Genomic DNA, 13335 nt, shown 5'->3' with positions numbered 1-13335 from the left:
GTTTTAGTTTTAGCTATAGCTATTTTTGTATCATTTTAAACTAAATGGAAAATAAAACAGATTTTCATTTATTTTTAAATATTTTAGGTATTATTTTTAAGTTTTTGTTTAAAGTAACAAATATTTGTAATTAGTTTTTATTTAAGTTGTTTTTTGTCATTTTTATTAGTTATTTTATTTTTAAGCAAGTTTTATATTTCAGTTTAAGTTTGTTATTTTAGTACATCAAGTTAAACTACATGAAAACACCAAATGTTATTAGTAACTTCTCAAAAACTTGCAAAGACATGCAATTTGGTTCACTGTACTATCCAAGGAGCAAAACATATTAGTTTTCACTGAGATGCATGGGACACAATTGGGATTAACTGAGTTAAGTTATTTTCTGCCTCTGGTTTGAATAGAAAGTTAAATTAATTTTGCTGCCACTGTTGTATTAGGCCTCAATAATTCTGTAATTAACATGAAGGAAAAACAACTGACAGTCCAGCAGGATATTTTCCCAGCATCCTCTAATAAACAACAAAGTCATTTGTCTCACGGAAACATATTCTGCTAAATGAATGCAGCTATACTGCTCAATGAAGCATAAAATATAACTTTGTGTTTATTTCGGTTCTAACAGCAGTGTGACTAAAGTGATACCAAGTAAAAAAAAAAAAAGAAGAAGAAGAAAAAAAAAAAAGAAAGTATCTTTTGAAGAAAAAACTAAGCTACTTATCTGAAGCTCAGCCTGGAGACTCTGATTGAATTTGATCATGAAATGCCTGAATATGACCTTTCCTTTCAAAGGGAATCTTCAACTGCATTAATCAGGTTAGATGTTGATAGCATACCGTGGGAAACTGGCTCAGTCGGGTATAATGTCATGACGTGTCTGACGCCGTGGGATATTTCTGTGACTTTTTATCTCGTTCTCTATAATTTCACACGTTCTTTGGTTCCCAGTAACCCAGCAGCGCCATCTCAAACACACATTTACATCTGTTTTAACTTTAAACCAAACCATCGCTTCTGTCTAAAGTGTGAGTCCATAATAACACCAGTGAGAAAGTTTATCAAAATCCACCCACATATTTGTTTAGAACTGTTTTGGCTTGTAAACGGTGCTTGATCTGTGCAGATTTCTCTCCTGATTCAGACATTCATGCATTTTGCACTGGAGAAAGCAATATTATGGATTCATATTTTAGCCAGAAGCAACAATAGCTGCAAGCAGCAATTACTGGGGTTCAAGCCGGTAAAAAAAAAAACATTATGTAGCAAGCCTTTTTTTTTTGCATACAGGTAATTTACCATAGAAATATCATGTTTTGTAACATTTATGAAACATTTAGTTTTGTGAAGATTTCAGCTTTCCTTTAGGTTTTATAGGATTTTGGCTAAATTCAAACAGGCACTTTTTTTTAATGACCCTGTTATAGCTTTAAAAATTTTTGGATAATTTTTGGCCTAGAGAGTCAAGAGAATTGTACTGCAATGCTTTTTCCGGATTAACTGAAAAACCTAGGACTAGTTAGCAAAAGTAGTTTTTTTTACGTCTTTTTAATCATTTAACAAATTATTTGATTGACAGCAGTGGTTTCTAGAGGCAAAGTTGTCCATAATGAGGAGTTCTATCATATATGAATATAAAACTGTGCGATGTGCAATCATTTATGCCCTTGAAAAGGCAGTGGCAGACTGTTCAGACCGTTTCAATCGGTTAACTTTGTCTAACAGATGCACAAACCTTGTCGGCCAATGGCAGCCATGTTTTTTGTTCACTTTGGAACAAGACTGTGCACATCGATTTTCATGTTGATAGGACAAATAGTTGTTTTTTCCCTATTATAGCACCACCAAGTGGTCAAGCTCCATGATGTTTTTCCTGTGACCTCAGATTGAGCTCTTACATAAGTGTTCAGGAGTTATAGGCATTTTATTAAAAGTGGCCCTGCCAGGTTTCAGGTCTGCACTGGTTTGGTTCTGATTGGGAGGAAAACCTAGGACTAGTTCGCAAAAGTAAGTTTTTCAAAAAATGCAAAATACCCCAAAATTTTGCCAGGCTCATGATCAAATCGGTGTGCATGCATTTTGTCTGGCGTGAGCCAAGGAGTCCAACGACTTGAGACACTTGAGCCTGCGACTGACTGTTTTGGAGTTACAGTATGAATGATTTTGTACTTTTGACCGCTGTAGCAACCCCGTCTGGCCAATTGGGGCAAGACTTGGTCATGTTGTCGGCAGTGTGATTACTACCATCTCTTCAAGTCTCTATGAGTTATGGTTTGGTCTGCACGATCAGTTTTACACAGAGATCACTGATCCATGACCAGCGAAAAATACGCTTGAACCCCTAAAAATGCCTTAATGATGGATTTGATTCTTACAATCATGCAGATTTTGGCTTTAAAATCTAATTAATTGAGGTACTGGAGTGGTGTAGATTGCTTGTGCTTTTTTTTTTTTAGCTGTTTGGACTCTCATTCTTACGGCACACATTCACTGCAGAGGATCCATTGGTGAGCAAGTAATGCAATGCTACATTTCTCCAAATCTGATGAAGAAACAAACTCATCTACATCTTTAATGAGCTTAGAGCGAGCACAATTATGAAATTCCTAATTTGATGTGAAATAATCCTTTAAAGAAATTTAAAATGAAAAACAAAAACACTTTCATTGCAGAACCCAAAACGTTCTGCATGCATTGACATGAATGACCCATGTAACAAACACCAGACAAACAAGCACCAAAACCCAACCCAGTGTGATGTGAACAATTTGCTGTTTTTAGCAAATTTAAGCAATTACTTGATCAGAATCACACAGGAAATCAGTTCACTGAGACTAAACCGGTAATTCAGTCTGGATGTGCTTCGAAAGTGACCTTGAACATTGAAAACATGTTCTCCAACATATTTACTCCCTCAGCTCATACAAGATACTGCACTGATTATGCATGTATGAGTCAATGCAAGGCTTTGCTGTTTTCAAAACCTTTTTAGTAAAGTGAAAGCTGGCCGTCTTTATGATGCAAACATGTCCGCCGCTTTTCACAATCAATGTCATTGAGATTCAGCTCCACGCTGTACTAAAAAGCTCAATGGCAAACATAGCTTTTTAAGTTCCAAGGACTTGATGGCTGAACTTTCTAATCGGTTTCAACAATTCAGCGATGAGTTAAAGGAACCGTATGTAGGATTGTGGCCAAAACTGGTACTGCAATCACTTTCAAAATACTGTAGAACGGTGTATCCCCTCCTGCTCCCCCCTCCTGACTCCAGGTTGCCAGCTAAGCTGCAGGAGTAGGCTGCTACAAGGAGCTTCCAACGGCAAGTGACGAGTCCTACACAGTAATTTGTTTTTCTTCTGTTAATTATGTTTATGCTTCACAAGAGATGTTTTGCGAAGTAATTATGTATCGCAAAAATTTACAGATGGCGATTAGCCAAATATTTCGTAAAGATGTACTGTAATACCACAATTCAGTCGGAACATAGATTGTTTTCATACCCTGCAAGTGGTGCGATATAAAGCTTTTTATGAACGCATTTAGCACAGGCGACCGTGGAAAATCCACTGTGTATGGAAGCAAAGTTAGCCAAACATAGATGAATCTTACCTGTCCAGGAGAAAATTAGCACTGTTGGCGTCTGTCTTCAAATTCTTCTCCGTTTTCAGCCGTCTCCATCTTTCAAAGGCATCTCCTATACAAATCCTTGTTTTATTTCGCACTTTGTCACGACGTATTTCGGATTCATAAACAGGTCTTTTAGGTTTCGTAACGTTATACATGTTTTATCTGACACGTTCGTAACTGCAGCTGAGCTGGCAACCCGGATGACGAAACTCTACTGACTTCGTGATTGGTAGATAGCTGGAGGGTGGAGCCTCAGACCAAAACACAAAATGACAACAATAACATCAGTTGAGGGCTGCAACTCTCACTTTTAAATGACAATATCCTGCAGGACCACTGTTGTCAGTGATATAAGTATTTGAAATTAACATGATTTCTTAATGTTTAGTGACATGTCAGGGCCATTTTATGATTAACTGACATAAATTTCTTACATACGGTTCCTTTAATAGTGAACTCACCTCAGACTTGACAGCAGAGAACCTTACTGTATAATGTTATTCTGACAAAACTTGATAAGCACTAGATTAATTCACATCAAACAAGAGGCACTTTACAAATACATTGAGTTTATTCAGAAGTCAGTAGTGGATTTGGAGCAGTCAATGTTATCGATATGCTTTTATGTGGTTTAAACGCTTGATTGGTACAATGACTTTTAGTTGTTTTCACTCCAAATGAGAACAAACAACAACAATGACACAAAATGATGATACATGTAAGAATAACTTTACTGTCCCTCTCTTAAGAAAATCAAGCCCTTTTTGGATAAAAATGCCAATTTTTATAAACGGCAAATGCAAAAAAAAAAAAAAAGGATAAAATTTACTTTCAAGAAAACAATAAAATAAAATCATATATACAAACCTCTGTACATAAATGTGTATATATTGAGGATAAAAATATGATGTAAAAATGAGAGCAAGAGAAAACTTTGATTATGCGACACCGAAGTGGTTTGAATTGGTCACGTGTCTCGACGATAATGTGCAGAAGAGAGCAAACCCTCAATTCATCTCAAGTGGAGTTTTAGCAAAACATGCACCATCTGCCAAAAATACCCAGAATTCCCTGACTCCAGTTACACTGCATCTATATTTGCTGTCGTCTGGCGAGGAGTCAGCTGCTTTTCTGACGCCCGGAGTGATGTGAAATAGACCGCGTCTCTGAGGTTGTATTGTCACTCGGGTAGAGGCTCTGAGCGCTGATCCGGCGGTGGACAATAATCAGCCGTTATGAGCGGGGCTGAGGTGAGGTATTCATCATACCATACTGTCAGGGACGTTGACGGAAAATCGTTGGAAGAGGGCCGATGCGGATGTCTTCGTTTGGCGACGGCTTATTGGACGATTCCCGAGTCGATGGAGGTCTGCTTTCGCGTGGTCTTTGGAGGGGGTGGAGGAGGGGTCTTACTGGGTAATGGAGGCGGAAGGTGCTGAAAAAAAATGAGGAAAAGACAAGTTTTTAAAACACTTCATTTAAGCATTCATTCTTCATTACATGAGCCACTGTAGAGATGAAATGCTGCTACTTGTCAATGCTAAACACTTTACATTGCTAAAGCGCTTCCTTTCTGATTGAAGTATTGATATGACAATGACATATGAAAGCAACAGAACTAATGAATGTGTGACCCTGAGCCATAAAACCATTTAAAAAATCCACTGAAAACTTTCCATTGATGTATTTTGTTAGGGTAATTGGCCGAAAATCAGGAATCTGTGGGTGCAAAAAAAAAAATTTTTTTTGAGAAAATCACATTTAAAATTGTCCAAATGAAGATCTCAGCAATGCATATTACTAATCAAAAATTAAGTATACATATATTTACGATAGGAAATGTACAAAATATTTTCATGGAACATGATCTTTACTTAATATCATAATGATTTTTGACATAAAAGATTTTATGACCAATACAATGTATTTTTCTCTATTGCTACAAATATACCCATGGTTTCGTTTTATATATATATATATAAAATATTTTGTCTAATCTCTAACTTTGAGCTGTAATAATAGTGATAGAGACTGAGTAAAAAAATAATCTAATGTCTTTATGACAGTGATATATGAAAGCAATCAAATGAATAAATTTGAACACAATTTTATTACTTTATTTTTATTATAAATAAACAAATGTGTTCCTTTTCAAATACTATAATAATATTTTTTGTATATTTTTATATTCTATTTTTCTAATGTCTAACTTTAAGCAGTAATAATAGAGTGATAGAGATTGAGTAAATAATATAAAATAAATCTGTGATATTCTGGTCTCTTGATATGCCATTTATATATGAAAGCAACAATAAATAAATGTATATAGTTCCTTTTCATATAATAAAAAAAATCTCTAACCTTAAATAACTATGAGCAATAATAATAAGAGTGATAATGATTGAATTAATAATCAAGTAGATGTTATACTAATAAAATAAAAAAGAGGAAAAAGTTAAAAAATATGAACATTTTATATACACTAACATTCAAAAGTTAGTGTTCAGTTTTTAAAAAATAAATTATTATTTTAATTCAGCAAGGATGCACTGAATTTATTTAAAGTGACAGTATCGCGTTTGAATATATTTCTATTTCAAATAAATGTTGTTCATGTTTCCACCAAAAAAATAAAAATTAAAAATTAAAGAAATGTCTATCGATTTCTGTAAACTCAACTTTGCATCACAGGAATAAATAACTATTTTAAACTATTTTAAAATAGAAAACGGTTATTTAAAATTGCAATAATATTCCACTGTTTTTACTTTTTTTTTTTTTTTCAAATACATGCTGCCTTGTTGGGCATAAAAGGCTTCTTTCAAAAAAATCTAAACAAAATCTTGCTGACCTAAACTTTTGAACATTAATTTGTAAAATTAAGAATATTTTACAGCCAGTAGTCATCAAGCTGTTTCAACCTTTAACCATAGTTTGACGTAACTTCCAGCAGCTGCAGAGAAGTTCAGGTTATGGGTTAATTAAACAGTGTCTGGGATTTTTAAAGTAAAAAACCTGCAGAGAGAAAGAGACGAGTCAGACTCAGAGATGAGCAGCTGATCAAGGGCACCTTTAGCCACTCTGGTCAAGCTGTGTGTGATCGTCACACACATCCTGACCCCCTCACATGCTGTTCATTCAGACAGTCACACATCTGCTGTGTGATTGGTGTGCAATCAGCCTGAACATAATACTACACTTCTTCTGTTTGTTTTGGATCTGAAGGCAGAACAACAGAAACAAACTTTATAAAGGAGTAGTTAACTTCCAGAACTAAAACTTATAGATAATTTACTCAACCCCTAGTCATCCAAGATGTTCATGTCTTTTTTTCTTCAGTTGGAAAGAAATTACTTTTTTTGAGGAAAACATTTCAGAATTTCTTTTTTCATATAATGGACTTCCATGGTGCTGTGAATTTGAACTTCCAAAATGCAATTTAAATGCAACTTCAAAGGGCTCTAAATCTCAGCTGAGAAGGAAGGGCCCCATCTAGTGAAATGATTGGTTATTTTCTATTTAAAAAATACAAATAAAAAATGGCATTCTATATACTTTTTAATAGAGGTCGACCGGTGTATCGGTTTTGCCGATTAATCGGCACCAACAGTAGATGGCGAAACGGCAAAAATCCATGCCGATAGTCCAACCCAAATGTTTAATGTCATGATTGTTACCATCTATTTGCATTTATTTATATCCAGCTGATCACATTAATGCATTTGTTAGCCAGCAAGTTGCATATTTAAAGCTACTGACATGAGAAAGCAAACTGTGTTCATTCAGCCGACAGAAATCCTACCACATCACAGAGTGCGATCATTAAATACATCAAATCTGTCCCAAATTGATGTAAATAAGACATAAAACTTCATCGTGGGCTGGAAGATTGTGCATATTGTGCAATTTTTAGCAAAACTTTTCTCTTTATCTTTTTTGCTAATTTCAACATTTACTGATATTTTAAACGATTAAGTTGCTTTTGTTAACATTAATGAGCTATAAACCAACTTCATTGCTCAATATATAATTAATATTAATACATTTTCTTACAAAGTATGGTTTAGTCCCTTAGTAGACCACTATTTTAGTTTCTATTCAGTATCCATTATAAAAAATGATCAGTCGATTAATCGGTATCGGCCAGTGTGGTCCAACCTAGTTATCGGTATCGGTAAAATACAATATCAGTTGACCTCTACTTTTTAACCTCAAATGCTTGTCTTGTCTAGCACTCCCTGTATTCCGGTTCAATACAGTTAGGGTATGAAAAACTCCCATCTCATTTTCTCCAGAAGATCAAACGAACTTTTCAACTATCGGTTATCGGCAAAAATCCATGCCGATAGTTTTTCCGGGTTGCATCTGTTGCTGAAGCGGCTGAGACATAAGACATATAAAACATAAGACTTCACCCTGGGCTGGACGATTGTGCGTATTGTGCAATTTCTAGCAAAACTTTTCTCTTTCTGTAGAATAATTTTTCTGGTTAATGTGTTAATTTCAACATTTACTGATATTTTTAAATGTTTAATTTGCTTTTGTTAACATTAATGAGCTATTGACTAACTTGAAAGCTCAATATATAATTAATATAAATTCATTTTCTTACAAAGTATGGTTCAGTCCCTTAGTAGACCACTATTTTAGTTTCCATTCAGTATCTATTTTAAAGACTATCGGTCGATTAATCAGTATCGGCCAGTGTGGTCCAACCTAGCTATCGGTAAAATACAATATCAGTTGACCTCTACTTTTTAACCTCAAATGCTTGTCTTGTCTAGCACTCCCTATACTCTGTGTATTCCGGTTCAATACAGTTAGGGTATGAAAAACTCCCATCTCATTTTCCTCAGAAGATCAAACGACCTTTTCAACTATCGGTTATCGGCAAAAATCCATGCCGATAGTTTTTCCGGGTTGCATCTGTTGCTGAAGCGGCTGAGACATAAGACATATAACATAAGACATAAGACTTCACCCTGGGCTGGACGATTGTGCGTATTGTGCAATTTCTAGCAAAACTTTTCTCTTTCTGTAGAATAATTTTTCTGGTTAATGTGTTAATTTCAACATTTACTGATATTTTTAAATGTTTAATTTGCTTTTGTTAACATTAATGAGCTATTGACTAACTTGAAAGCTCAATATATAATTAATATAAATACATTTTCTTACAAAGTATGGTTCAGTCCCTTAGTAGACCACTATTTTAGTTTCCATTCAGTATCTATTTTAAAGACTATCGGTCGATTAATCAGTATCGGCCAGTGTGGTCCAACCTAGCTATCGGTATCGGTAAAATACAATATCAGCTGACCTCTACTTTTTAACCTCAAATGCTTGTCTTGTCTTGTCTAGCACTCCCTATACTCTGTGTATTCCGGTTCAATACAGTTAGGGTATGAAAAACTCCCATTTCATTTTCTCCAGAAGATCAAACGACCTTTTCAACTATCGGTTATCGGCAAAAATCCATGCCGATAGTTTTTCCGGGTTGCATCTGTTGCTGAAGCGGCTGAGACATAAGACATATAACATAAGACATAAGACTTCACCCTGGGCTGGACGATTGTGCGTATTGTGCAATTTCTAGCAAAACTTTTCTCTTTCTGTAGAATAATTTTTCTGGTTAATGTGTTAATTTCAACATTTACTGATATTATTAAATGTTTAATTTGCTTTTGTTAACATTAATGAGCTATTGACTAACTTAAAAGCTCAATATATAATTAATATTAATACATTATCTTACAAAGTATGGTTCACTCCCTTATTTTGAATAGTAGACCACTATTTTAGTTTGAATTTTAGTTTTAAAAACTATCGGTCGATTAATCAGTATCGGCCAGTGTCGTCCAGCCTAGCTATCGGTATCGGTAAATTACAATATCGGTCGACAACTACTTTTTACCTCAAATGCTTGTTGTTTCTAGCACTGCCTATATTGTGTATTCCAGTTCAATACAGTTAGGGTATGTCGAATTTTTGTTCTGGAAGTGAACTTCCCCCTTAATGGCTTTTTAACCAATAATGATCATGTAAAAATACCCGCTGGTGTGGCAGTGGAGGAGGAGGCGTGGTCGGACTGGCCAGGTCTGAGTTGTCCATCAGATTTCCATAGTCGCCCATGCTGCTCTTGACAGGAAGGGGGGGCGGAGTCTCGCCTTTATCTCCATAACCCGTCCCATTCAGCTCTAGATCTGCAGAGAAACAAGACAAAGCACTGCTGAGATCAAATTAGTAATGCATGACATTTTTACCTGTGCCTAAATACTTTAAACTCATTGTAAATCTGTTGTTTTAGGAGGCCTGTGCAGTGATTCTAGCACAGAGATGACGACATGCGGTGCAAATGCAGAATTCAGACAGTGGGCTGAACCCATGGGAGAGTAAACACCTTTGCAAAGCTTGAATCCATTACACAGTTTCACAAGCGGCGAGTGGGAGACCAGATCAGACATGCTTTAATGTGAGTTATTTAACACCTCTGCAGCCTCCCAGAGTCCTGCGTTTCACATCACAGCATTACGTTTGTGTGTCATCAGACTGCAGCCTGAGACGGAGCACATAACGTCAGCAAACGTGGCATATTTTGGGGGTTTGGTTTGGTTTGGTTTAAGGTGGGAGAAAGTTTGATTGTATTTATATTCACCGGCTGTTACATGACAGATATGAATGAAACATTCAACAACATAATAGTATAAATGCAAAAACATCAGGAGAAGTTCATAACCAGAACAAAAATTACAGATAATTTACTTATCTCCTTGTCATCCAAGATGTTCATGTCTGTCTTTTTTCAGTCGTGAAGAAATTCTGTTTTTTTTTTTTTAAAGGAAAACATTTCAGGATTTTTCTCCATATAGTGGACTTCTATGGTGCCTGTGAGTTTGAACTTCATAAATGCAGCTTCAAACAATCCCAGCCAAGACAGAAGAGTCTTATCTAGTGAAACCATTGACATTTTATATACTTAGAATACGATTAACCTCAAATGCTCCTCTTTGTATAGCTCCGGTTCAAGTTAGGGTAGGTCAAAAAAACTCCCATTTTATTTTTTCCAGAAGATCAAACGCCCTTTACAAAAAAGGTAAAACAGCGATGTAGGACGATTTCGAAGTTGGAAGACAAAATTAGATTTTTGACCTACCCTGACTGTCTTGAACTGGAATACACACAGTACTCGCAGAGCTAGACAAGACGAGCATTCAAAGATTAAAAAGTATATAAATTGTAATTTTTTTTTTTTTAGAAAATAACTGATCGTTTTGCTAAATAAGACTCTTCTTCATCGGCTGGGATTTTGAGCCCTTTGAAGCTGCATTTAAACTGCTTTTTGGAAGTTCAAACTCAGGGGCACCATAAAAGTGTAATATATGAAGAGAAATCCTGAAACGTTTTCCTCAAAAAAAAAAATTTTTTATGACTGAAGAAAGAAAGATGAATATCTTGGATGACAAAGGGGTGAGTAAATGATCTGGACATTTTTATTCTTGAAGTGAACTTCTCCTTTAAAACAAATACATTCAACTTAGACAAAATGCAAGACTATTTCAATTGTAAATGTTTTTCTGAATCCATAAATAATTCCTTAAAAATTTGTCCTAATAAAAACTGCTCTCTCATAACTATAAAATTTGGGAAGACCAAAAACATTTGTTTTCTAGAAAAGTTGGTAATGTGGGAAACAAATTACCAAAGCAAGTCATTAATTTTAATGAGGAAAATGATGGAAAATTTGTTGTTTATAGAAAGAAAAATACTGTAAAAGGTTTAATACATTTTTAACAGCTAATATTACAGTTAATATAAATAGTATGGAAATTACAACACTATGCAATTACTACATACACAAAACGTTAAAAGTTTGGGGGCAGTAAGATGTTTTTCAAACGAAATTAAAAGAAAATATAAATTAAATTGATTAGAAATTAAAGTAAAGAAATGGATAATGTTACAAAATTTCAAATAAATAGTTATTTTGAACTTTCTATTCATCAAAGAACATTTTGAAATACATTTAAAATGTATTCAAAATACACTGCAGTTTAAAGTTTGGGATCAGTAAGATTTTAAATGTTAAAAAAAAGTATTTTCTGCTCATCAAAGCTGCATTTATTTCATTAAAAAATAAAAAACATTAATATTGTGAAATATTATTGCAATTTCTAATAGTGGTTTTCCATTTCAATTCCTGTGATGCAATTAGGAAATTGATGTTGAAAACAGTTTCAGTGTGTATATTGTTACAAAAGATTTCTATTTTAAATGAATGCTGTTCTTTTTAATGTTTTATTCATCAAAGAATCATAAAACAAAATAATATAATAAGCAGCACAAATGTTTTCAACACTGATAATAAATCAGCAGATGATTTCTGAAGGATTGTGAGACACTGAAGACTGAAGTAGTGGCTGATAAAAAAAAATCTGCTTTGCATCACAGAAATAAATTATATTTTAAACTATATTAAAATAGAAAACTGTTATTTTTAATTGCAACAATATAACTTTTTTCTGTATTTTTAATCAAATAAAAGGAACTTTGATGAGCATAAGAGAGTCCTTTAAAAAACATTTAAATCATAATTTAAAACTTTGAACAGGAGTGTATATTCAAATAGATTTTTTTTTTTTTTAATTTTAATATTTCTACTGTATTTTCAATCAAATTAACTGGTAAGCCTGAGTAATTTTCAAGGACAAAAAAAATCTTAACAACCCCAAACTTTTAAATGATCATGTAAATCAGACTGAACAACTGGAATAATTATCAACAACTCTATTTGTTCCAACAGCTAAAATATGATGAATTATGTTGATAAAACCACACCAGAGGACAATGTGTGATGCCAAAATTCGTTCTGCTGCATTTCAGCAGATCAAAGCCAGGTTTCTTTTATGTAGCATTATTTAAAATATGCAGGTGTTCAGATGTGTGATTAGATATCCCGATACTGATTTTCTCATTTTTACAGCAGGTTTTTAAGCTTCATTTATTCAAATGATGTCAAAATGTCAGTTCTTGATTTTAAATGACATACGACCGTTTTGAAGTGTTTTTCTTTTTGTAAATTTAAGTTGCTGTTCTCTACTGTAAGTGGACGGAGCTTCCTTGGCAATGTTTGCTTTGGCAAAATGGGCCCAATTTCATCAGGTTCGAAATAAAACTTGAGGGGAATCTGGCAGATTACTGTGTAAGTATGACATACTGGATCCAGACAGTAAGCTGAACTGCAGTTTGGCCCGGGGCGTGATGGGAGGTGGGACGCTGGGCGCAGACGGGTTGGCAGGGGCTCCCGGAGACACCGAGAGCCTTTTCTCACCCAGCAAGTTGATCACCTGACTCTTCGGCCTCTGGGGCCTCAACGGACTGATCTGGAGAGAGAAAATGCAACAGAGTAAAGCACACTTTTCTGGAAATCACTAATGAAAGGTTTCCATAAATTATCTAAATAGGACGACTGTTCAAAATGTGACCATGGAATAGAAACTGAAATGGATGGATACAATGATAATGGGGGGAAATGAGTAAAAGAGAACAGCCATTCAAACAGTTCAGCTCCATTTACATGAGCATACAGGTTTATCAAATGCATAATTCAGCAGGCTTATGAATTATTCCAGTTGTAAATGACCATCATTAATGTATGATCAGTAGAATAAACTTCTAAAGCAGGATCCAGGCAGCCAAATAAGTCATTCTGTG

General features: G+C 34.7%; 1 protein-coding gene across 1 annotated transcript; it reads right to left on the bottom strand.

Annotated features, from left to right (window-relative positions):
* Positions 1 to 4173: 4173 nt before the first annotated feature.
* LOC141316622 (dedicator of cytokinesis protein 1-like) lies at positions 4174 to 13004 on the bottom strand (the record flags this gene model as incomplete). The annotated part of the gene is made up of 3 exons (XM_073832810.1): positions 4174 to 5059; positions 9676 to 9827; positions 12839 to 13004. Coding segments are annotated over 3 exons (414 nt in total), but the record flags the coding sequence as incomplete, so codon positions are not given.
* Between the last annotated feature and the right edge of the window lie 331 nt (positions 13005 to 13335).

The sequence above is a fragment of the Garra rufa genome, unplaced genomic scaffold (assembly GCF_049309525.1).
Source record: "Garra rufa unplaced genomic scaffold, GarRuf1.0 hap1_unplaced_123, whole genome shotgun sequence".
Classification (NCBI taxonomy): domain Eukaryota; kingdom Metazoa; phylum Chordata; class Actinopteri; order Cypriniformes; family Cyprinidae; genus Garra; species Garra rufa.
This window is presented reverse-complemented; position numbering and strand designations above follow the sequence as displayed.